This window comes from Nomascus leucogenys, chromosome 4 (assembly GCF_006542625.1).
Source record: "Nomascus leucogenys isolate Asia chromosome 4, Asia_NLE_v1, whole genome shotgun sequence".
Classification (NCBI taxonomy): Eukaryota; Metazoa; Chordata; class Mammalia; order Primates; family Hylobatidae; genus Nomascus; species Nomascus leucogenys.
In genome coordinates this window covers 101,346,628-101,370,773 of record NC_044384.1, presented here as the reverse complement: position 1 = coordinate 101,370,773, position 24,146 = coordinate 101,346,628, and the positions used below count along the sequence as shown (strand labels likewise).

The 24,146-nt window shown below is 55.5% G+C and overlaps 4 protein-coding genes across 15 annotated transcripts; all 4 read right to left on the bottom strand.

Moving 5' to 3' along the window:
* Positions 1-310: 310 nt before the first annotated feature.
* On the bottom strand, positions 311-5,187 carry IFRD2 (interferon related developmental regulator 2). Of its 5 annotated transcripts, XM_030811723.1 has the most exons (12): positions 4,815-5,187; positions 3,136-3,255; positions 2,964-3,048; positions 2,745-2,869; positions 2,504-2,661; positions 2,286-2,336; positions 2,024-2,202; positions 1,832-1,937; positions 1,377-1,514; positions 1,160-1,288; positions 986-1,081; positions 311-849 (listed from the first exon to the last, which is right to left on the bottom strand). In XM_030811723.1, exons 1-12 carry the CDS (start codon positions 5,062-5,064, stop codon positions 769-771), a joined length of 1,518 nt encoding a protein of 505 aa, XP_030667583.1. In that variant the 5' UTR covers positions 5,065-5,187; the 3' UTR covers positions 311-768. The 5 variants fall into 5 exon arrangements, with proteins under 5 accessions (XP_030667583.1, XP_030667581.1, XP_030667582.1 ...); XM_030811721.1 differs by having other exon boundaries at positions 986-1,288; positions 4,815-5,142; XM_030811722.1 differs by having other exon boundaries at positions 759-1,081; positions 4,815-5,142.
* A 239-nt stretch (positions 5,188-5,426) lies between these two features.
* On the bottom strand, positions 5,427-12,081 carry HYAL3 (hyaluronidase 3). 2 transcript variants are annotated; one of them, XM_030811725.1, is made up of 4 exons: positions 11,821-12,081; positions 7,310-8,220; positions 6,234-6,323; positions 5,427-6,117 (listed from the first exon to the last, which is right to left on the bottom strand). In XM_030811725.1, the coding sequence occupies exons 2-4, from the start codon at positions 8,201-8,203 to the stop codon at positions 5,848-5,850; spliced, it is 1,254 nt and encodes a 417-aa protein (XP_030667585.1). In that variant the 5' UTR covers positions 8,204-8,220; positions 11,821-12,081; the 3' UTR covers positions 5,427-5,847. The 2 variants fall into 2 exon arrangements, with proteins under 2 accessions (XP_030667585.1, XP_030667586.1); XM_030811726.1 differs by having other exon boundaries at positions 7,310-7,454; positions 11,821-12,023.
* Positions 9,009-12,034, bottom strand: NAA80 (N(alpha)-acetyltransferase 80, NatH catalytic subunit). Of its 7 annotated transcripts, XM_030811731.1 has the most exons (3): positions 11,428-11,812; positions 10,415-10,689; positions 9,009-10,280 (listed from the first exon to the last, which is right to left on the bottom strand). In XM_030811731.1, the coding sequence occupies exon 3, from the start codon at positions 10,069-10,071 to the stop codon at positions 9,211-9,213; it is 861 nt and encodes a 286-aa protein (XP_030667591.1). In that variant the 5' UTR covers positions 10,072-10,280; positions 10,415-10,689; positions 11,428-11,812; the 3' UTR covers positions 9,009-9,210. The 7 variants fall into 7 exon arrangements, with proteins under 7 accessions (XP_030667591.1, XP_030667589.1, XP_030667587.1 ...); XM_030811729.1 differs by lacking the exons at positions 10,415-10,689; positions 11,428-11,812 and adding an exon at positions 11,821-12,034; XM_030811727.1 differs by lacking the exons at positions 10,415-10,689; positions 11,428-11,812 and adding an exon at positions 11,821-12,029 and having other exon boundaries at positions 9,009-10,135.
* Positions 12,082-12,508: 427 nt separating the features above from the next.
* Positions 12,509-16,253, bottom strand: HYAL1 (hyaluronidase 1). Its single transcript, XM_003257101.3, has 4 exons — positions 16,124-16,253; positions 14,715-15,638; positions 13,608-13,697; positions 12,509-13,420 (listed from the first exon to the last, which is right to left on the bottom strand). The coding sequence occupies exons 2-4, from the start codon at positions 15,612-15,614 to the stop codon at positions 13,103-13,105; spliced, it is 1,308 nt and encodes a 435-aa protein (XP_003257149.1). The 5' UTR covers positions 15,615-15,638; positions 16,124-16,253; the 3' UTR covers positions 12,509-13,102.
* Between the last annotated feature and the right edge of the window lie 7,893 nt (positions 16,254-24,146).

Sequence of the window (24,146 nt, the reverse complement as noted above, 5' to 3'; positions counted from 1 at the left end):
TGGCCCAAGGTCAGGGGAAGGGGCACCATCCTCCTGGCTCCTCCTGTGGCCTGTCAGCACTCTCTGGCCACCCCAGATGGCAGGTTCTGAAGTCTAGAAATAGCTGCCCCCATAGCAATCACCCAAACTCTGCCAGGCCTCCCATGAGGGTCTAGCCTCAGCTCTCAAAGACAGGCTGGGCTCTGAGTAGGGGGAGAGGTGCCACCTGGGGAAGACTGCCTTGGAGGGCAAAGGTGACATTGTGGAAGACCCAGTTGGGCCCAAGCCTGGGATGGTAGATGGGGAGGGAGAATAGAAAAATACCCAGGGGTTAAGACCACAGAAGGCTGACCGTTCTGTTTAATTATCTGTAATAATCTTTAAAAATCAGCACACAAATCCATTCCAGGTAGCTTTGCCTCCCCACCTGCTATGGTGGCATTTGTCCAGATGCCACCACCCCCCTAAGAGTGGGTCATCCTCGGGGAGCAAGGCCTGAGAAAGGAAAGGAAGGGAAAGACCCCCTAGTGCCTGCCCCACAGCCCTGAGGCAGGCACATATTTAGCCTGGCCTGAGACAGGACAGGAAGAGGCCACAGGGCTGAGTGCAGGGACAAAGGGGCCAGGGTCCCAAGTGTCCGGGCCCCCAGCTACCCACCCCATGTCTGTTTTTGGTTTTGTCATTAAAAAAATAAAGTGACAAATACTGGTGGAGACCAGCTGTTGCACTGTCTTCTGTTAGAAATACGGACCAAGGGCACAGAAAGTCTCCTCTTCAGCAGGTCCTGCTTCACAGGATGTCTGCCCGCTTGTCCCGCACACGGCTTCGAGCCTTGGTCCGGGCTTTGAAGGCGGCAGCATTGTACAGGTGCTAGAGTGGGGACAGAGAGCGACACCCTGGGGAGCTAGGAAGGGAAAGGGCTGGGGGTCCTCTTCCAGCCTCTACAGAATTCCAGGCCTCCAGGAAACGGGAATGGGGGAAGAGAAAGGTGCCCAAGGGTGCAAACCTTCTCGAAGCGTGGAACCTTGCAGGCCTTCAGGGCAGTGGCATCCAGCAACAGCACAGGGCCCAGGCCAAAGATATCACGGAGTAGCTCATTGTTCTGGGGGGCAGAGGGCAGTGAGCTCAGGCCAGACTGAAGCAGCCACACCAGGTGTCCCCTCCCTGTCCGTCCCCACACCTGGAGGTGGTGGTGTATGCCCGAACCCAGCACTTCCTTGAAGGCAGCGTAGATCCGGTGCCGAGCCCAGCTGTCCATGTAGAGCACCTCAAAGCCGAAGCGCACTATCTCTTCTTCGCATTCACCGCCCTGCAGGATAGAGGGGCCAACACAACTGGGCTTGGCTGCTATGCCTGGGGGTGCACCCTTGCTAGGACACATATGTTTTCACACATACCTCCACGGAGTGCAGCACGGCACGGAAAGTAGAGCGCTGGCGCCGACGATCGGCCTTGGCACGGTACTTGTTACTGTCAGTGGCCAGAGTGCGCAGGACACTGCAGAGGGCCTCCATGTCCTCATAAACAAACTCCTCCTGAAATGGGAGCATTGGAGGGTGTGTGGTAGATGCTTGCGCTCTGCTGGCTCTGAACAGGGCACTGCCCAAACCCCTCCTTTCACTGAGAGACCCTCTCTTCTCTGCCAGGCCCTTTTGACCCCTCCCTGGCCTCTGTCAGGCCAGGACACCGCTGCTGAGGGCACTCATCATGACATCTAGGAGATGAATCTGTTTTGGGGCCACCTCCTCTGCATAATGACCTAAAGCTGTTCTGTTTTCTGTGGCACCCCCTGCATCCAGCCTGTGATGGGCAGGTGGTGTCACCAAGCACCCCCCATCCTTGTCCCTCGCACCTCAAGGTCCCGGGCAAGCTCAAAGAGCAGTGCAATGGTTTCACCGGCAGCGATCCGCAGGTTCACACTTTCACTGGACAAGAGCTGGGGCAGCCGGGGCAGCTGCCTAGGGAAGGGGCAGGCTGAGCTATATGTGTGGGTTGGGGGCCTCTTTGAGATCCCCTCCCCCTCCCAGTGGACAGCCACCCCTACCTGTCAAGGATGTGGCTGATTTGGGTGCTGGGGCAGATGGTGAGCAGCAATGCCCAGGCCTGCAGGGCAGCACAGAGCAGGCCGTGCAGGCTGGCAGGAACCACAGGACTTGTGGAGCTGCCCAAGCCATAGAACCGGCTGAAAACACTTTCTAAGCAGGCAAGGCAAGAGACCAGGTCCTAGGAGCACAGGGAGGCAGGGGAGCTCAGAGGCAGAGTTACAGCCCTAGATGCTCTACCACCTGTGCCCAAAGACCACTCACCTGGATGTCGGCGGCAGCCACGTAGCAGCCCAGGCCAAGGGCAGAAGCACACTGTTGGGAGGAGGGCAATGCCATGCCACGGTCAGCGGGTGAACCTGGGTTCCCAGCCCTGGAGCTCACTCCCCTCAGAGTAAGGGAGGCTGAATTCAGGGGGGAACTCACCACTCTGCTAAGGGATAAGGTGCAGGAAGGGTTTCATGGGGCACAGGCACACTCACGTGGAGCCGGGCAGCAGGGCTAGCTGTGCTGTCACTGAGCACAGAGACCAGTAGAGGCTGCAGGCTGTGGAACAGCTCCTCACCCTTAGGTCCAGGGCCCAGCTGCACGCAGAGCAGGCCTAGCACAGCAGCAGCCAGGGCTTGTTCCTCGCCCTTCCCTGTGGGATGCTTTCCAGTCAGCCCATGCAGCAAGGGCCAGCGTCTGCCCAGTTTAAATCTCCCATACACCACCAGGTCCAACCTTTCTTGAGGCACTTTTCCAGGGCATCGGCTAGTGTGAGGCGGCGTTCCAGCAAGAAGTCGGGGAGTAGGCGGGACGCCAGGGCCAGGCGCAGGCTCTCGAGAGCACCCTGCCGGGTCTTGGCACTGGGGGAGGTCGAGAAGGGGGGGTCATATGGGCCAGCCCTCCCTTGGTCACACTTGGAGCTGGGTGTAGGAGTTGGCTGGCAGCCAGGGGTACCTCTTGTCTGTGAGGCAGTCCACATACTCCTTCAGCTTTTCCTCAAGGTCTTCCTGCTGGCCCTGCTCATCCACGACATCCCCCCCTGCAAGGCCACCTGGTCAGCACTGCTTCTTGTCCTCAGCCCATGGAGCCCTCACCAAGCCCCTGTCAAACTTCCACCCGCTCTCACCAAGGCTGTCCTCTGCAGTGGTGCTGAGAAGGCTAGGGCATTCACTGGCAGTGCTGCGGGCCTCACTGGCTGCCTCATCATCACTGGAACCCGAGTCAGCTTGGACACTGCTCCGGGCACCTGCAGAAGGTGGAATAGGACATTCAACTTGCCTCTACTGATGAGGGATGGCTGGGGGTACCTCACCCGACCTCATAATCCCAAAAGATAGAATGGTGCCCCTCCTGGGAATGAAAAACCAAAGCCAAGGGTCAGTTCAGTAGGGCTGGTGCACTCCTGTGTGTGGGGTCCATCCAGGGCCAAGGGCTGACATTGGCAAGGTTGGCTGCTGTGGCAGAGTTTTGGACAGGGTGTGATCACCAGGCTGGCCCTACTTCTAAGAACTACTCACACCCCTCATCTGCAGGACGAAGTCCAGGCTGCACACTAGCCTCTGCTCCCCACCACCTTTTTTTTTTTTTTGAGACAGAGTTTTGCTCTTGTTCCCCAGGCTGGAGTGCAATGATGCCATCTCGGCTCACCGCGACCTCTGCCTCCCGGGTTCCAGTGATTCTCCTGCCTCAGCCTGCCGAGTAGCTGGGATTACAGGCATACGCCACCACACCCAGCTAATTTTGTATTTTTAGTAGAGATAGGGTTTCTCCATGTTGGTCAGGCTGGTCTCAAACTCCTGGCCTCAGGTGATCTGCCTGCCTTAGCCTCCCAAAGTGCTGGGATTACAGGCATGAGCCACCACGCCCAGCCTGCTCCCATTTTATCTTACTATCCCACCTGCCAGAGCAGCCCAGCCTTCCCTCATTCGCTCCACTGTACTGGGGTCCCTCCAGCTGCCAGGCCTTTGTACAACTTGCTCTCTTCTCCATCCTCTCCGGACTCACCCAGAAGCACTTCCCCCCAGGCCTCCCTGAGTCCTAAGTCTGGGGCCGATACCACTCAGTGAACATGTTCCATACCGTATTAGATGTCCTCCACCCAAACCCCACCACCATGGTGGTGACCAGTTTAAAGTTGTGCCTAGGTATTTTCCTCCTTCCTGTGCCCGGCCCTCCTCCCCTCCCCCTCAAAAATAAAAATAAATAAATTTGTGCGTGGTAGGCACCCCATCCGAGCAGAGTAAACATATGTGTTTACTGCATTAAGACAGGCTCCTGGTCTAAGCTGATAAGCGAGTCCCAAGACTGCCTCAGGCTCCAGGATACTCAGCTACCTTGTGAAGTCATGCCTGCCAAGCTGCCAAGGCCCTAATCAGGTAGCTTCCCAACAGAGCCCCCTCCCTCTGTTCACCAGAGCAGGCCAGGGCTCCCGCCAACTTCCTTGACCAGTCCAGGAAAGGATCAGGGTTTGGCAAGAGGACTGGCTTCCCGCTCTGTCCGGTGAGTTTGTCTACCCAGCAAGCAACTGAGGCGCAGAGGCAATGGGGAAACTGAGGCCCGGAGGGGCTGGCCGGGTCACCGCTGGGAGGGCGGACTCCCAACAGGCAGTGGGCAGCGAGCTCAAGTTGGGCACGCACGTGGCCAATGACTGCTGGGGCACGTGCCAGCCTCGGTAGAGTTCTGGGAAGCTGCGTGGGGCTGGCCGAGGGGGTTCCCCACCCAGGGCCCTCGAGAACAACCAAGGGGACCCAACAAGACCTCCGCTCGCCGCTCATACAGCTGTCCCGCGCCCCCCACCCCACTCACCTCCTCCACGGCGCTGACCACCCTTCCGGAGCGTGTTGCCCTTACGGGCGCGAGGCATGCCGGGAACCGGGCGCGGGGGGCGCGGGGTCAGGGACCCGGGGGGTGTGGGCTCCAGGCCAGCGAGACGCCGGCCGGTGCGCTGCGCTGAGACTTGGCTAGACGACGGGAACCACACGCCGCGCGCGCCACCATCTTCGCGAGGCGCCCCGCCCTGCCAAACAGGTCGCCGGGAAGGCGAGTTCCAGGCCATCCGATTCAGGCCCACATCCACGAGGCTAAAACTACTAATTCCAGAGGCCTGAGCGCGCAGGCGACGGCGGCTGGCTACGCGTAGAGCACCATGGGAATGGTAGTCCACGCCTGGGGCCCACCAGCCGACGACGCGCTAGCTGAACTATGCACCCACAATGCCCTGCGCGCGCCCCAGCCCCGGGTCGGGAACAGGTGCACGGTCGTTAACTCCGAAGCGTCCCTCAGTGGAGCACCACGGCAGGACTGGCTTCTCAGGGCACTTGGCAGCGGGACACTCCAGACGAGGCCGACCCCTGCCTGGGTCTGGGGACCATGGGAAGGGCTTAGAGCTTGGGATAACAGGAGCAACAGCCAAACCTCAGGCAGTGGAAAAAAAGTGACTTTATGATGAAAGAGTGCAGACAACAGCTTAGCACTTCACCGACCTTAGCCAAGATTTTTTGGGGCCCATCTGCCCGTGCACGGCCCATCTTCTGTGACCTCTCCATGGGCCTAGTGAGGTGTAGGCACAAAGCCCTAGGCTGGCAGCCCTAACTAGCTGGAACCTGACTCTCCCTGGAACTGCTTCCTTTCCATGGAGGACTCACATGATCTCAGAGGGCCTCTGGTTTTATAAGCGTTTTTTCTGGCCCTTTCTACCCCTCAGGGATTCCAAGGGAAGCGGGGTGTGTGCTTGGGAGGGTTGACTGTAAACTGAATAGAGCAAGAGTGGGACAGAATAGGTCCAGGACTGGAAAAGTGGCAGCAGGGAAAAGAAGAGGCAGTGGCAGGGGCCCTGGCTTTATACTGCTTCTTTAGGCCCAAGCCTGGGCTCCTGGCAGGTGGGGCCAGCCCAGCCCCAGTAACAGTGGCAGCTGAAGGACTTCCAATCTCCAAGGCTGCCGTCTGGCCACAGGTGTAGAAAGGCTTCCATCTGTCCTGGATCTCGCCGGGCACAGCGCCCGTGGCCATGGCACCGCTGGTGACTGCAGGCCATCGCTGCCCTGGTCACATTGATCACATAGGGGCCCAAGGTGTCCACCAGGTAGTCATGGAGATGCCAGCACTCCTCCTGAGGAGAAGGGAAGAGATGTGTCAATGTGCCTGCTCTACAATCTTGACATGGCCGTCCCCCATCCTGGGACCCCAACATGTGCTACATGGCAGGCTCAAAGGGGCAATGATCACCTCAGAGCTGGAGAGGCTCAGGTCCCCCCAGAGCACCACGCCGGCTGCCCCTAGTGCTGCACTCACACCAACGGTCTGCACAAGGTCATCCTGGAGGCAGAGAGAGCTGCTAAGCCAGGGCTGGGCTGGCCCGATCCATGTGGGCACACATCCACATTCAAGAAACTCTTCTGGTTCACTGTCACAATCTGATTCTACCTCTACAGTAGGGCCCCTCTAGTTTGGTTTGGTTTTAGAGGCAGGGTTTTACTCTGTCATCCAGGCTGGAGCGCAGTGGCATGATCATAGCTCACTGCAGCCTTGAACTCCTGGGATCAAGTAATCCTCCCACCTCAGCCTCCCAAGTAGCTGGGACTACAGGCGCATAACACCTGGCTAATAATTTTTTAGGCTGGGCACAGTGGCTCACACCTGTAATCCCACACTTTGGGGAGGCAAAAGTGGGAGAATCACTTGAGCCCAGGAGTTCAAGACCAGCCTGGGCAACATGACAAAACCCCATCTCTACAAAAATATAAAAATTAGCTAGGTGTGGTGGCATGCACCTGTAGTCCAGCTATTTGGGAGGCTTAGGTGGGAGGATCATTGGAACCAGGAAGTGGAGGCCGCAGTGAGCTGAGATGGTGCCACTGTACCCAGCCTGGGCAACAGAGCAAGACTCTGTCTCAAATGTTTTTTTGGTAGAGACTGGGGTCTCACTATGTTGCCCAGGCTGGTCTTGAACTCTTGGCCTGAAGGAATCCTTCCATCTCAGGCTCCCAAAGTACTGGGATTATAGGTGTGAGCCACTCATCCAGCCCGAGTAGGGCCCCTTTGTATCGAGTCTCTGAGTGGCTTCTCAGGCCTTCCACTCAGAATATCTCTCCTCAGGCCAGCACTCCAAAGGCTGGGCCTCCCTACCCCTCAATATCTTCCAGGGCAAAGCCATGCCTCCCTCATCAGATGCTCCAGGACAGGGCCTTCCACTCAGAACGCCTAGATTAGGACCAACACCTAGGCAAGGTCTTCTCCTGGGACCTTCCTAGAACAGGGCCATACCTCCTGACTCAGACCCCTAGACCTCAGCTTCCACTTACCTGGGACAGGAACCTCCCAGATCTCCGGTGTGTGAGGCGGACATAGGCCAGGACAGGCAGGGGATGTCGGTGCCCAACAAGGGCCACACGGAAGGCCTCCTCCAGGCGATGTCGGACAAAGGCCTGGTGGTGGGCAGGCGGCAGCCTGGGTGGAAGGTAGATGCTGGGGAAGAGGGCACTGGAGGCGGCCCAGAGCCAATGCAGTTGAGTGTTGCGGGCAAGGGTGGCTGCATGGCAGCGGCCGGTATAGTTGGAAGCCATACTAGGCCAGCCATTCCCGCAGGCTGGGTAGTGATAGAAGCCCCAGAGTCCATGGGGCCGCAGTGCCTGGGCCAGCCGCAGCGTATCCTCCATCAGTGCACGGGCCGCCTGCTCAAAGCCAGTATAGGCCTTGTAGAGCTGCTCCTGAGGGTCCAGGTCAGGGAATACCTGCTGTGCCCAAGCCCAAGAGGCTGCCTGATAAGCCCGGCGGCGGCCCCAGTTCCCAGCCCAGAGTGGACACCACTCCTCCCAATCCAGCACTGCTGGGCCAGCAAAGCCGGGTCTCAGGCTGTGGTGGATCTGGTAGGCAGCCAGTGCCAGGTGGCGGTCAAGGGGCAAAGCCTGGGGGATGCCCCCATTGTGAGCTGTGCCCCTGGGCCCAAAGTAGGGATAGAGGCCGAGCTGGTTCTTGTAGAAAATGGTCATGTTCTGACCGTGGAAATGCTGGCCACGGTTGGCTATGATGCCCAGAGCATTGAGTGGCAGGTGCACACCAAAGCGGGCGTTACAGTGTGCTGAGGGTACATTCCACAGCACAGAGAAGGGGCGTTCAGGGACCTGTGGTAGGGGCTGGCCATAACCCAGGCACAGGGCCACCCCCAGCACCAGGGCTGGGCCTAGTTGCGTGGTCATGCCCCAAGGATGGAAACCTGCAGGAGAGAGGGGGGTGTAAGCTTAGAGTCCATAGCTATGGCCACACCTTCCACATAGCAGGGAAAGCCAGGAAAGCTCCCCCAGCTCCTCCCCATCCTTACAGGAGGAGCTGGGGAAAGCATGTTTCCCCAGGGGTCTCTTTGGCCTTTTAAAGCAGCCACACCACAAGCTGGCTATGATGCCCCGGGCATCGAGTGGCAGGTGCACACCAAAGCGGGCTTTACAGTGAGCTGAGGGTGCATTCCCTCCCATGTTCCCTATCTTTGTCAATACACCACTGTGTCCTCCCACAACTGTCACAAGTCCCCTTCTTTCCTCTGCCCACCTTGTTCCCTCTTCCAAGAACACTCAGCTCCCACCTCCTCAACTGCCTGGTTTAATTCCTACCTAGCACTCAGGTCTCTGCTGTGACATCACTGCCCTGGGAGGTCTCCTGGATCCCCAGGTGGAGTGAAGTCACTTGGGTTCCCAAAGCCTCTGTGCCTCCCCTGTGCCACATGGATCCTGCTACTGTATGCCTGTTTGTCTAGTTACCCATTGCCTATGTCCTGTCCAGGGCCTGACACACAGTAGGCGCTCAGTGAATGGTAATGAGTGACTGAATGGGGAAGAGAACAGCCACCCTGTCTCCTGAGCCTGGTGGGGGGTAAAGGCAAAGGACAGGCATCCTCCCATCAATGGCCTCAGGGCCAAGGTGGATCTGGGGACTTCTGCAGGGATAAGGGACCTGCGGAAGAGGTGAGAGGTGAGGGTAGGGGGGTCAACAAATAAACTGTCACAGCCATACCTAAGAGAGCCTTTATTCAGCCACACTGACAGCTCTGAGCCAGAGCCACCTCCTGGCCCCACTGGTACCCAGGAAACATGCCCAGGTTAAAGCTGCCCCCCAGGGGCTAAGGGCTGAGGTATGGTCAGTGGGCTGAGGCTTGTAGACTGTCTGGGGCAGTCTATTGAACCAGAAAGACAGTTCCTTGCCCCGGATGGCCTCAGATGTCTTTTTCCATCCAGAATATGGGGCACCCCCTCACATTTTGATATTGTGTCTCCAGCAGGCTTTTTGAAGGGGGCCCTGATGGAACTGGGGGTGAGGTGGTCAGGCACTCAGGTAGGGGAGGGGGTGGTGGCAATGGAGGTCCCTTGGGACTCCTTGGGGCAGCTTGGGCAATCAGGTTTGTGGCCTTCCAGGGTGGCTGGGGAGAGGGGGCTGTGGGGAAGGCATTAAGCAGGGTGGCAGGCAGCCGTCTGCTGGTGAAGACCAGGCCCTGCACAGGCTCACCCAGCTGGTAGCCCAGGTGGATATAGAAGTGCACCTGGTCATGGGTGGTGAGGTGCAGCTTGCGGAAGCCCCGGGCCCGAGCAAAGACCTCCAGGCCCTCCATGAGGCGGCGGCCAAAGCCACGGCCCCTCAGGGCCCGGGCCACCACCACCGTCTCCACTAAGAGGCTCTGGGGCTGGTTCAGCACCCGTGACAGGCGGGCATGGCCCACCACAATGGGTGCTGCTTCAGGTGTGGGGTGGGGGCTCAGCAGCATCAGGCAGAGGGGGAAGGCATCTGAGGACTGGCCCAGGGAGTGCAGGCGGGAGGCGCGGCTGCGGGGCCACTGATCATTGATGAGGTCAGCACAAGCATCCAGGAGCTCTGGTCGGCGGTGCACAGGCTCCAGGATCAACTCAGCCAGGCTAGGAGCTGGGGTCTCCTCTGGCTGGTGTTCAGGATCCAGGGTAAGCTCAGTTGGACCAGGATTGAAGGTCATCTCTGGTTGGCATGTGGAATCCAGGGGTAGCTTTGGCTGGCACACAGGATCCAGAGTCAGCTCAGCTGGGCTGGTGCTCAGGATCAGCTCCATCCGGTGTGTAGGGTCTAGTGTAGGGGTCAGCTTGGCTGGGCCAGGGCTCAGAGTCAGCTCTTGCCTATGCACAGGATCCAGGTTCAGCTGAGTCAGGCTGGGAGCCAAGGTCACCTGCTGCTAGGTTGCAGGTGGCTCAGTGACAGGCTGGAGGTTAAGACCCCAGTCTCCAGGCAGTGGCATCTCTTCAGACCACAGTGGCTCTCCTCCTGTAGATAACAGCCATGCTGGGCTGTGCCAGGAGGGAGGGTGGGGTTGGGGCAGGGAAGGGCTGACAGAGTGCAAGGGGGACCATGCATACTGGAACTGGGGAGTGGTGGGCTGCACTTTGTCCCACACTCACCTGATAGCACAGGTGACCTGGAAGAGACCCATACCCTATAGAGCAGGGCAGATAGATCCAGGTGTCTACCCCACGTTGGAGGGAGGCTGGGAGTGATGGATGAGCTGCTTAAGGTTGGGGCAGAACCTAGGAGTCCTGGCCCCATACTGTTCTGGCTACAAATTTGTCCTCCTCAGGACCTCCCCTCACAGGGGGCCTGTAACCACCAGGTCTAAAACAGCCGACCCAATCTACTTGCTGGCCTTCTGTCTTCCAGTAGTGCTCCTAGTCCACCACTAGGGCATGGGATAGAAGATGCAAAGCAGACACTATACCCCCTGCTCAAACCTACCCAAGGTTCCCTCCATAGGAAAAACTGCCCCAGGAGTCTTCCTGTCCCTTTCTTCCCCCTATGTTCAGAGTCTCCTCCAGCTCCCAGCCTTTTCAACTACCTGGGCTATGCCCACTGCCTTAGTGGATCCTGGGGCCCCACTCATGCACCCATCAGGCTGAGCTTTGGCCTGTCTTGACTGCCTTCCCCGCCTGGAGCCCATGGCCCCCTTCCTAACTCTGCCCATCTCAGGACACTTTGGATATAGACCCAACTGTCCCCTCAGATGGGGCCCCAGCAGCACCAGCACTGGGCTAGGTTCACAGTCACACAGCAGTATTGCTTCTGCAGGCTTGGTTCCCCACTGGCCTGAGTTTCGCAGGCACCCTAGATAAGGACCACAGCTTCCTTCCTATATCCACAGGGTGTCCAACGGTCACCAGGTTGGGGGCCCAGACCTCCTGTGCCCAAACCCTACTGTTTTCCCACCTTAACCAAGGTCCTGCTGTCAGGCATGTCTAGGCTGGGGGTTTTCTAGTGGTGGGCGGGCAGCTGGGCCCCCTCCTTCTACTCACCTGCTCCAGAGGGGGCCTCCTGGCTCCCCTTACCTCTCCTGAGCTTGAGGCCAATTAAACACTGGTCAGTAACAGGCACCCCCCTCCCCTCACCTCCCACTCCATTCACAGGGCTGTAAGCCCCTCACCTGCATCAGCCACCTCTGCAGCAGCCGCACCCTTTGGTCTGGAGGGAGGAAGCCCCAGGATCCGCCCCCTAGGGCTGAGCCCGGGGCTTCTCCGCGGCCTTAACCCCTTCAGTGCCGACCCCATGCACCGTGGGCGGGGCTCCGGGGTCCTCAGAGAGTGGCTTCTCCGTCTCTCCCGGGCCTCGGTTTCCCCCTCCCTCCTAGTGGGTCACAGGCTGTGGAGCTTTTGGGAATGAGGACTTCGAGAGCTCGACTCTGTGGGCAGGTGTGGCTCGGCATGGTCTGGAAACGAACGATTGACGCGGGGAGGGCGTGCGGGGTGGCATGGCCACTTGGGGACCGCAGGCTCGGGGTGGACCTACTGGCAGCAAATGGGAAGGGTGCGGTACTGACATGTTGATGCCGGGCTCCGAGATGTTCCGCGTCCTGGCTCCGCACAGCTGGGTATTTCACTCAGTCGCCACCTCGGACTCCTCGGTCCGACAGCGTTGGCCCCCAGCGGTGCGGCGGATGTACTGCAGCCGTCGTGTCCTGCGGTGCGCCAAGGCGTTCTAAGGTCTCCCGGGGTCCCCCGGCACCCCCGCGACGCCGCTTAGGCCCCGCCCCTGGTTTGCGCGTCACAACACCCACCAGGCGCAGACTCAGTCTCTACCCTGGCTCTGCCCCTGCTGAGCCCCACCCCATCTCCATTTGAGTCCGCCTCCTCCCCACCTGGCCCCATACAGGCCCCTCCTCCTTCTCCTTGCGTCACAGCTTAGGTCCCGCCTCGATTTGGCTTCTTCCAAGCCCTGCCCCAGCCCAACACGTCACCACTTCAGCCAGGCGCAGGCCCCGCCTCCAGCTGGCTCTGCCTCCGTCAGCCCCGCCCCAGGCTCTGACAAGTCTAGCTTCGGTTCCCGCCGGCCTCCTGCTCCAGGACAGCTTGGAAACGTCCGATCAGATGGGGCTTCCTCCTGAAATTTGGGCCCCACCCTGGGAAGCAGCCGCCCTTAGACTGACGTCAGATCTGGTGAGAGTGACAAGCCGTTCCTGTGCCCTTTGGATACCGGGGCCTGGACATTTTAGGCGCTCAATAAACAGCTAAGTAAATCATGACTGCTTTATTTGCTGGACTGGTGCCTCTCAGCAGATTCAGGGGTCGTGCAGGGCTGGTTACCACAAACTCAGTAGGAGTGCAAGGGCTGTACCCCCGGAGCTAGACAGCCTGGGTTTGAATCTCAACTTCTCCCTTTTCTTGCTGTGCAACCTTGGGCAACGTGCTTACCCTCAATGTGAGTGACTCAGTTTCCTCATAACCTCATTGTGAGGAATGAATAATTCCATATAAAATGCTTAGCATGGGGATTGGCAAAGAGTAGGCATTCAGTGAATGTCAGCCTTTGTGATTGCTGCAATTCAAAGACTGGCTCAGTGTCTCTGGAGGAACTGTCTATGACCTTGCCAAATAGATGCATATGGACATGGAATGAATGGTGTCTGCTGTGGTTCTAACTCCTTATGCCACTATTCCAGTCTGTAAGTAAGCATGTGTGTGCAGGGAATATGCCTGTGACAGTGGCTGAGTGTACTCTTTACTGTGACCATGACTTGTATGACTGTGCATGTATTTGAGGAAGCCCTGGCCAGACCCAGAGTGCATTAGGTTCTCAATATGTGCAACTCAATGTGTGGCCAATCACCACATGCTCTTCTGCTCACACCACAGTCCCTGCCAGCCAGGGTAGCATCGACATTTGAACTCCACAGCCATTTGTGCCTGATCTTCAAGTGAGAGGGCACCCTGCAGGCTCAGGGGCCCACCACCAGGCGTGAGCTGGATGGAGAAACTGGCAGGGTTAAGGAGGAGGAGGGCTTTGGGGTGGCTGGGGCGGCGGACACAGCGGCCATGGCCAGAGCACAGGGCTTGACTGCAGAGAAGGGCCCCACTGGTCACGTTCAGGATGAAGGGCCCCAGCGTAGTGTCCATATACTCCTTGATGGCCTGACATGATTCCTAGGTGGGAGGGGAGGATAGTGTCAGGGACACCATGGCCATGTATGGGCCCACCCAGGGCACTAAGGCACTCACCTGCTGGTCAGCCAGGACTTTGCAGGTAGAAAGGGTAAGTCAGGGTCTACCCAGTCAGCTTAATGTCCCCACCCCTCCCCCATCCCCACCCTCATGCCAGGCCTAAGCTCACCTTGGTTCTTGTATTTTCCCAGCTCACCCAGAGCACCACTCCAGCTGCCCCCTGGGCCGCACTCTCCCCCAGGCTGTGCTCCAGCTCATCCTGGGAAGGAGACAGCACAGCTCTGTGGGGCCTCCTTCCCACCCTGTGGCAGACTGCTGGAACACCATTGGATGGGACAAATAATTCATAACCTTCACCTGGGGCTGCTCTGGCCATGGGACCAGAGGCAAACTGCTTCCTCCTCTAGCCTATGAATTCCATGCAGACAGGGACTACATCATTCCAATAAATGTTGAATTGCCTGTGCCTGGCACAGAACTTGGCACAAAGTACACACTCAATGGATGTGCCCATGCGCCAGGCATGGTGGCTCATATCTGTAATCCCAGCACTTTGGGAGGCTGAGGTGGGAGGATCACCTGAGGTCAGGAGTTCGAGACCAGCCTGGCCAACATGGTGAAACCCCATTTCTACTAAAAATACAAAAATTAGCCAGGCATGTTGATGGCACGCCTGTAATCCCAGATACTTGGGAGGCTAAGGCAGGAGAATCACTTGAATCCGGAAGGTGGAGGTTGCAGGAGCTGAGATCTTGCCCCTGCACTCCAGCCTGGGTGACAGAGCAAGACTCCGTCTCAAAAAACAAAACAAAACAAAACAAAACAAAAAAAGAATTAATGAAGAATGAATGGATGAAAATGTCCCAAGGTTGGGGGCCGGGCACGGTGGCTCATGGCTCACGCCTGTAATCTCAGCACTTTGGGAGGCCGAGGCGGACAGATCACGAGGTTAGGAGATCGAGACCATCCTGGCTAAGACAATGAAACCCCAACTCTACTAAAAAATACAAAAAATTAGCCGGGCGTGGTGGCGGACGCCTGTAGTCCCAGCTACTCAGAGGCTGAGGCAGGAGAATGGCGTGAACCCGGAAGGCAGAACTTGCAGTGAGCCAAGATCGTGCCACTGCACTCCACTCCAGCCTGGGCGACAGAGCGAGACTCTGTCTCAAAAAAAAAAAAAAAAAAAAGAAAATGTCCCAAGGCTAAAGTACCCCAAGGCTGGACCTAATATCTGACAAGGCAGGTTGACAAGGTGGGCAGGTTACAGAAGACTCACCAGGGGCAGAAAGTGGTTTGTCATGTCATAGAAGATCTGGACATAGGGCAGCACCGGCAGATTGGGGTCACCAGCAGTCACAGCCACACGGAATGCCTCGGCCACACGATGCTGCACATACATCTGTGACTTCCCTGTGCCCTCCAGCACTGCGGGCATGTAGATGCTGGGATAGAGGGCACGGCTCTGGCCCCACAGCCACCCTAGCTGGTCATTTTGGGCACGGATGCCTGATGGGCACTGACCGGTGTAGTTGGGGCTTAGAAAGTCATAGTTGTAGCAGTCAGGGAAGCCATAGAAGCCCCAGAGGCCGCGAGGACGCAGTGCCCGCCCCAACTGGAGGGTGCCTGCCATCCAGGCCCGTGCAGCTCCCTGGAACTGGTCCTGGGCTACTGCCTCCACCTGAGGAGCTGGCCAATCAGGGTGCTGCGCCTGGACCAGTGCCCGTGAGCGCTGCCGGTAAATGTCCTTGGTGTCCCAGTTGAAGGCCCAGCGTGGGCGCCATGCCTCCCAGTCGATGACTGCCAGCCCTGAGAATTCAGGAGCAGGTATGGCAGCCAGGATGTCCTGGAATGTGCGGGCCAGGTGGGCAATCAGGCTGGCATTCTGGGGCAGACCACCAAACACAGGCTCCCCAGTGGGCGTGTAGTAGGGGTAGGTGCCCAGCTGGGAGCTATAGAAAATTGTCATGTCAGGGCCGCGGAAGGTCTGCCCTGGGTTGGCTACCACATCGAAGACACTGACATCCACGTCCACACCGTGCCTCTCCAGGCACCACTGGGTGTTTGCATTCCAGACGGTGGTGAAGGGCCGGTTGGGTAGCAAGGGGCCCCTAGAGCCTTGGGCCATATCGAGTAAGGTCAGGAAGAGGGCGCAGATGGGAAGCAGGTGGGCTGCCATGGCACGGGACTGGTCGAGGACAACCTGGCCAGGGGAGGCAGAGCTGAGAACAGGTTGCAAAGTCTCTGATTTCCCCACTGCTCAGGGATGGGGGGCTGAGCCCTTGCGCATTAATCCACCGCTGCTCTGGTTTCTGTTAAACATTGACCTGCAGGGCTCCGGGAGGGCAGAGGAGACGCATGGAGGGGAGCATGGCCACTGGAGGGCACATCTGAGTTGCCTCTCAGACCAGGCCTCTGCCATCTCCCACAGGACTTGCTCTAGCCTAAGCTCGCCCACCCCTACTTCCCCATGAGCCACTGAGGCCATGACATCTGTTCTGGAAAAAGTGGCTGACAGCCAGGCCCTCAGCCCCCAGGCTGACCCGACCAAGGGGAGGAGGCCTTCCTGTCTCTTCCACCAGAAATCCTGGCAGCCATTGGAGGAAGATCCAATGGCTTCAGTGACCAAGGACAGGTCAACCCAGCCCTCCTGTGCACCCGCCCGTCTGCCCGCTCATCCCTGCTGACCTTGGGGCTGAAGGGCCTTATCCTCCAAATTTCCTGACCCCAGGATGGGGGCCTAAGCAGAGCCTGGCCAGATTCCACCCCAGCTGCACCAGAGACTCCTGGAGGAAGGAGCCGCTGCTGGAAATTCTGAGCTTTTGTAGGGGGTCACCCCACCCAGGCCAGGGGCGGGCCAAGGGGCGGGCCTTGGATTAGGAGGCCAGGCCAGGCCAGGCATCAGGGCTACCTCCGAATCCCTGGCAAAGGGATCTTGGTTGGGGGTGGGGCTGGGCCAGCAGTGGCCCCTCCCTCGCTGTCAGCACTAGGGCAGGGCTTTGTGGCATTACCTAGGCTGGAGGGGGTGGGCGGGGGCAGACCCTGCTGGGCAGGCCTGTTTGTGATACTGGAGACTGGGTTCCTTCGTGTCTTGTGCTCAGGGAGTGTTCTTTGTCCGTGTGGCTGCATCTGACATTGATGGGCCCTAGGCACTTTACTTTCGTGGATCCTTTCCTCCCTAAAAAAACTATTTTAAAATATGGCCAGGCATGCCAGGCGCGGTGGCTCACGCCTATAATCCCAGCACTTTGGGAAGATGAGGCGGCAGATCACGAGGTCAGGACATTGAGACCATCCTGGCTAACACGGTGAAACCCCGTCTCTACTAAAAATACAAAAAATTAGCCCGGCGTGGTGGCGGGCGCCTGTAATCCCAGCTACTCCGGAGGCTGAGGCAGGAGAATCCCTTGAACCCGGGAGGCAGAGGTTGCAGTGAGCCAAGACTGCACCACTGTGCTACTATACTCCAGCCTGGGCGACAGAGAGCGACTCCGTCTCAAAAAAAAAAAAAAAAAAAAAAAAAAAAATATATATATATATATATATATATATATAGCTATAGCTATAGTCTTAGCACTTTGGGAGGCTGAGGTGGGAGAACTGCTTGAGCCCAGGAGTTCGAGACCAGCCTAGGCAACGTAGCAAGACCCCATCTCTACAAAAAAATTAAAAATTAGCTGGGCGTGGTGGTGTGTACCTGTAGTCCCAGCTACTTGGGACACTGAGGCAGGAGGATTGCTTAAGCCCAGGAGGTCATGTCTGGGTTACACTACTATATATTAATTATTAATATATTTACATTCTTCTTCTGATTAAAAAAACATTTTTGTGGGCCCCTGAAAGTACTGTGGCCCTAGGCCTTGGGTCTATTGTGCTTAGTGGATAAGTCATCCCTGTTGTAGGGACCTGTTTCTGAAAGGCACTGTGTTCATGAAGTCAGGGCTGTGTCATCACCCTTTGTATATGTGCTGGGCCAGTGACTGCGTCTTTGTGAAGCCCCATTTAGTGACCATCTGAGTCTCTGCACAAATTCCAGTGGCAAGTAGGTGTGAGTGTGGAACCCAGTGCCTGGGACGGGGTGTGTGTGAGCCCTGCTGTCTTGTGAGCATGAGACCCTGTGTTTGTGTGACCATGCGTATGAGCTGTCAGCGAGCACATGCTTGTTCATTCATTTGTGGTTTCACTTGTTTGATATGTGAAAGGAGAGTATCTTGGGCTCCTTCAAGCTAGGAACTGCTCAGGACAAATCTGCCTCCCATTCTATTCAAGTCATCCTTTTGCTTACAGACATAGATGCATATTATGATTGCCTCCATTGCCTCTTTTGGAAAGACTTACCAGAAACTCAAAAAAATGCAACCACCTGTCTGTCACCTGCCTGTGACCTGGAAGCCCCCAGTGAGGGGCCGTGCTTTGAGCTGTCTCCACCTCTCTGAACAGAGCTTATGTACTTCTTTTTTTTTTTTAATTTTTATTTTTTGAGATGGAGTCTCGCTCTGTCGCCCAGGCTGGAGTGCAGTGGCGCGATCTCAGCTCACTGCAAGCTCCGCCCCCGAGGTTCATGCCATTGTCCTGCCTCAGCCTCTCTGAGTAGCTGGGACTACAGGTGCCCGCCACCATGCCCAGCTAAGTTTTTGTATTTTTAGTAGAGACGGGGTTTCACCGTGTTAGCCAGGATGGTCTCGATCTCCTGACCTCGTGATCTGCCTGCCTCGGCCTCCCAAAGTGCTGGGATTATAGGTGTGAGCCACTGTGCCTGGCCTAATTTTTTTTACACAAAGTCTCACTCTGTCGCCCAGGCTGGAGTGCAATGGCATGATCTCGGTTCACTGCAACCTCTGGCTCCTGGGTTCAAGTGATTCTCCTGCCTCAGCCTCCAGAGTAGCTGGGACTACAGGTGCATGCCACCACACCCAGCTAATTTTTATATTTTTAGTAGAGACAGGGTTTCACCATATTCGCCAGGCTGGTCTTGAACTCCTGACCTTGTGATCTGCCCACCTCGGCCTCCCAAAGTGCTGGGATTACAGGCATGAGCCACCGCGCCTGGCTAATGTACTTCTTACGTATTGATAGATGTCTCATATCTCCCTAAAATGTATAAAACCAAGCTGTGCCCAGAACACCTTGGGCACATGTCATCAGGACTTCCTGAGGCTGTGTCTCAGACGCATCCTCAACCTCAGCAAAATAAACTTTCTAAATTAACTGAGAGCTGTCTCAGATTTTCTGGGTTCACATTTTGTAACTATGGATGGATTCTAAATGGAGATGTCCTTGACCTTTGACTAATTGCCTATCTGTGCTTGGTACCAGCAGGAGCTAACTTTATGGCTTAAACCAATAGGACAATTTGCTGAGCTAACTTTATGGCTTAAACCAATAGGACAATTTCCCCTCCAGAGAATCCTTAATCTCTCAATATTTGGTTGAGATCTAAAGTGTACTTTGCTGTACAAATCTTTTTTTTTTTTTTTTTTTTGGAGTTTTACTTGCTCCCAAAAGGAAGGCAAGTTTTCCTGCTTCCATGACGATGGAAGGCAAGTAACTCCTTTATGGAGTTTGAGCTCGCTTCCAACAGGGAAAATTCGTTTTTTTTTTCCTGCTTCTAGGATGGTAGAGAGCAGTCTACAGCCTGAGACCCATCACTAGGTAAGAAACTGGCTTGGGATTCTGCCTTGCAATTTCCTTTAAATGACTAAAGTTAGCATTTAACAACCAGCTGGTGTTAACTTCTGCTTACACTTACAGCGCTCAGAAATCGTATACTTTGTGTGATCATTGTTAGTTTAGCAGCATTTTGTTCTAGCTGAAATATGGTAATAAGATTTAAACATTTTTTTTTTGGCTGGGAGTGGTGGCTCATGCTTGTAATCCCAACACTTTGGGAGGCTGAGGTGGGCAGGTCACCTGAGGTTGGGAGTCTGAGACCAGCTTGGCCAACATGGTGAAAGCTATCTCTACTAAAAATACAAAAATTAGCCCGGCGTGGTGGTGGGTGCCTGTAATCCCAGCTACTCAGGAGGCTGAGGCAGGAGAATTGCTTCAACCCGAGAAGTGGGGGTTGCAGTGAGCCAAGATCACGCTACTGCACTCCAGCCTCGGTGACAGAGCAAGACTTTGTCTCAAAAACAACAACAACAACAACAACAAAAACACAAAAATTATCCAGGCATGGTGGCCCACACCTGTAATCCCAGCTATTCAGGAGGCTGAGGCAGGAAAATCACTTAAACTTGGAAGGCAGAGGTTGCAGTAAGCTGAGATTGCGCCACTGCCCTCTAGCCTGGGTGACAGAGCAAGACTCTGCTGAAAAAAAGAAAAAATAAGCTGGGTGCAGTGGCTTACACCTACAATCCTAGCACTTTGGGAGACTGAGGCGGGAGGATCATTTGAGGTCAGGAGTTCGAAACCAACCTGGCCAACATGGCGAAACTCTGTTTCTACTAAAAATACAAAAATTAGCCAGGCATGGTGGTGTGTGCCTGTAATCCCAGCTACTTGGGAGGCTGAGGCAGGAGAATTGCTTGACCCAGAGAGCAGAGGTTGCAGTGAGCTGAGATCATGCCACTGCACTCCAGCCTGGGTGACAACGAGACTCAGTCTCAAAAAAATAAATAAATAAATAAAAAATAAACCAAAATAGGGCCGGACGCAGTGGCTCACGCCTGTGATCCCAGCACTTTGGGAGGCCAAGGCGGGCGGATCAGGAGGTCAGGAGATCGAGACCATCCTGGCTAACATGGTGAAACCCTGTCTCTACTAAAAATACAAAAAATTAAGCTGGGCGTGGTGGCGGGCACCTGTAGTCCCAGCTACTCGGGAGGCTGAGGCAGGAGAATGGCGTGAACCTGGGAGGCGGAGCTTGCAGTGAGCGGAGATCATGCCACTGCACTCCAGCCTGGGCGACAGAGCAAGACTCCGTCTAAGAAAAAAAAAAACCCAAAATAAATAAAAAGGAGGCATGTTCAAAACAAATCAGAAAGTCCAACCATGTCATGAACAGTCAGTGTAAGTCACAAAAAACGCAAAAACTTTTTTTTTTTTTTTGAGACGGAGTCTCGCTCTATCACCCAGGCTGGAGTGCAGTAGCATGATCTCAGCTCACTGCAAGCTCTGCCTCCCGAGTTCATGCCATTCTCCCGCCTCAGCCTCCTGAGTAGCTGGGACTACAGGCACCTGCCATCACGCCCGGCTATTTTTTTTGTATTTTTAGTAGAGACAGGGTTTCACCATGTTAGCCAGGATGGTCTCGATCTCCTGACCTCATGATCCACCTGCCTCAGTCTCCAGAAGTGCTGAGATTACAGGCATGAGCCACCGTGCCCAGCCAAGAACCCAAAAACTTTTATATAATCAAGTTGTCATATACATTTTTCTTCAGGGTAGAGTCTTGCTTTGTTGCCCAGGCTGAAGTGCAGTGGTGCAATCTTGGCTCACTGCAACCTCTGCCTCCTGGGTTCAAGTGATTCTCCTGCCTCAGCCTCCCCAGTAGGTGAGTTTACAGGTATGTGCCACCACACCTGGCTAATTTTTGTATTTTTAATAGACATAGGGTTTCAGCATATTGGCTTGGCTGGTCTCAAACTTCTCGCCTCAGGTGATCCACCCACCTTGGCCCCCCAAAATGCTAGGATTACAGGCGTGAGCCACCATGTCAGGTCAAGTTGTCATATTATTATTATTATTATTATTATTTTTGAGATGGAGTCTTGCTCTGTCACCCAGGCTAGAGTGCAGTGGCGCAATCTCAGCTCACTGCAAGCTCCACCTCCCGGGTTCACGCCATTCTCCTGCCTCAGCCTCCCGAGTAGCTGGGACTACAGGTGCCTGCCACGGCACCCGGCTAATTTTTTGTATTTTTAGTAGAGACGGGGTTTCACCGTGGTCTCGATCTCCTGACCTCGTGATCCGCCCGCCTCGGCCTCCCAAAGTGCTGGGATTACAGGTGTGAGCCACCACGATCGGCCACTGTGGTTTCTTTCCTTTTCTTTTTTTTTTTTTTTGAGATGGGAGTCTCGCTCTGTCGCCCAGGCTGGAGTACAGTGGCGCGATCTCAGCTCACTGCAACCTACGCCTCCTAGGTTCAAGCAAATCTCCTGCCTCAGCCTCCCGAGTAGCTGGGATTATAGGCGCCTGCTACCACGCCTGGCTAATTTTTGTATTTTTAGTAGAGATGGGGTTTCACCATATTGACCAGGCTGGTCTCGAACTCCTGACCTTGTGATCCGGCCACCTCAGCCTCTCAAAGTGCTGGGATTACAGGCATGAGCCACTGCGCCCGGCCCTAGCTGTGTTTTCTTAAAAGCGTGTCAACTAAAGCCAGACAACTTACACTTCCAAAGAAAGTAACAGGTATGAAAGAAAGTAACTTTCATACCTGCCTACCAATGTATGGACTTCAGAGTAATGTGGCCTATATTTTTCCAGGATTTTTTTTTTTTTTGAGACGGAGTTTCAGTCTTGTTGCCCAGGCTGGAGTACAATGGCACAATCTCAGGTTGCTGCAACCTCCACCTCCTGGGTTCAAGTGATCCTCCAGTCTCAGCCTCCTGAGTAGCTGGGATTACAGGCATGAGCCACCACGCCCGGCTAGTTTTTTTATTTTTAGTAGAGACGGAGTTTCTCCGTGTTGGTCAGGCTGTTCTCGAACTCCCGACCACAGGTGATCTGCCCGCCTCAGCCTCCCAAATTGTTGGGATTACAGGCATGAGCCACCCCGCCAGGGCTGGGATTCTTTTGCTGTTTTTTTCTCCCTTCCTTCCCCCTATTTTCTCTTCACACTGCATGGGACTTTACAACGTGCTAAAAATGAGCTTTCCGGACCTACTTATCTAGCAATGAGAGATCAGATGAAACCTGAGACCAGATACTCATTTTCTTGCAAAATGCTCTCTCTAAAAGATTTTGAAAAAGAAAATGGGGTAAATGTGAAGGGAAAGTATCTTGGGACTCTTCAAGCTGGGAACTGCTCAAGACAAATCTACCTCCCATTCTATTCAAGTCATCCTTTTGCTCACAGAGATAGATGCATATTCTGATTGCCTCCTTTGGAAAGACTTACAGAAACTCAAAACAATGCAACCATCTGTCTCTCACCTATCTGTGACCTGGAAGCCCCCAGTGCTTTGAGCCTGGGAGCCTTGATTTGAGCAGTCTCCACCTTTCTTTCTGGAACTAATGTGCTTCTTACACATTGATTAATGTCTCATGTCTCCCTAAAACGTATAAAACCAAGCTGTGCCCCAACCACCCTGGGCACATGTCCTCAGGACTTCCTGAGGCTGTGTCACCAGCAAGTCCTCAACCTCAGCAAAATAAACTTTCTAAGTTAACTGAGACCTTTGTCAGATTTTCTGGGTTCACAGCTGATTCAGAAGCTGGTTATTGACACTTGCTAGGTGCTTGGGCCCAGACTTGCCTGCCACAGCGGGGTGAAGGAAACACCACGTCCCTGCCCAAGTGAAAGTGCTGCCTGGATCTGAGTCAAGTCTGAGACTGAGCCACTGTAGCAGGCCACCCCTGGCACGGTGGCCACTGAAGCAATGAAACTCACAGTTAACTACCATCTGGGCTTGGTCCTCCAGGCTGCCTGGGATAGAAAAGCTGGCAGGGCTGAGGGAAAGAAGGGCCCAGGATGCTGGGGACAGCATGAGACTTGTACACAGGATCAAGCCCCAGAAGTGGTGGCTGCTGATCCAGTTCAGGAAGCAGGGTCCCAGAGTGATGACCATGTAGGCCCAGAGAGCCTGGCACAACTCTTGAGGGCTGAGGGAACAGAACATCAAGGCAGCCCCCGGCCCCCCTCCTCAAGGATTCATGCCACCTCCTGGTGCCCCCAGAAACCTAGCGCTGCAGTTGGCCCAATCCAGGCAACCACCAGGCCAGCATTCTCCAGCTGGCCTCAGTCCAAGGGAGAAGCTCTAATGGTGGAACCATAGGAAGAAGCTGAGGGTGCCTGAAACCCTCCTCCACCCTAGGGCCCTGCCCACAGGCCTGCTTCTACTGGGCTGGTCCAGTAGGATTGATTCAAGTGGTGTGTGTGTGCGCATATGTCTGGGGCCCATCAGCTTGATGGTCCAGTCCTGCCTGCTGTCTCCGGCTGTGCAACACTTCAGACCTCTGAGCCGCATCACTCCCCATTACCTTATTCCTACCCACTCCCCGCTTTCCCCACAGGACAGTGCTGGCTCTCTCTGAGTTGCACTTTCCCTAGAACTGTCTTTTAGGTCCTCTGGGGAACGAAATATGAGGTTCATAAAGGTTTATATGGAGGGGGTCACAGCTCGATGGGTACTGGTCACAGCTATGCAGGAGGGGTCACAGTTGCGGAGGAGTCAGTTATTTGGAGAAGGTAAGAGCTGTGTGGGGTCTGTCACACATGGGAGGGGTTACAGGTATGTAGGGGTCATAGCTAGGTGGGAAAGGTCACAGTGGTGTGGTCTGGATCACCTCTGTGTGTCGGGTGTGGGTGGGGTAGCTCAGAGGTGTGCATGGGTCACATCTGTGTGGGGGAGGTCACAGGTGCAGGAAGTCACAGGTATGGGGGAGAGGCCACAGCTCCTTTCTCCTTTCCTGCTCTCCTTTTGCTGAGTGCCGTCATCTTATTGTGGCAACTTTTTTTTTGAGACAGAGTCTTGCTCTGTCACCCAGGCTGGGGTTCAGTGGCCCATTCTCCGCTCACTGCAACCTCCTGGGGTCAAGTGATTCT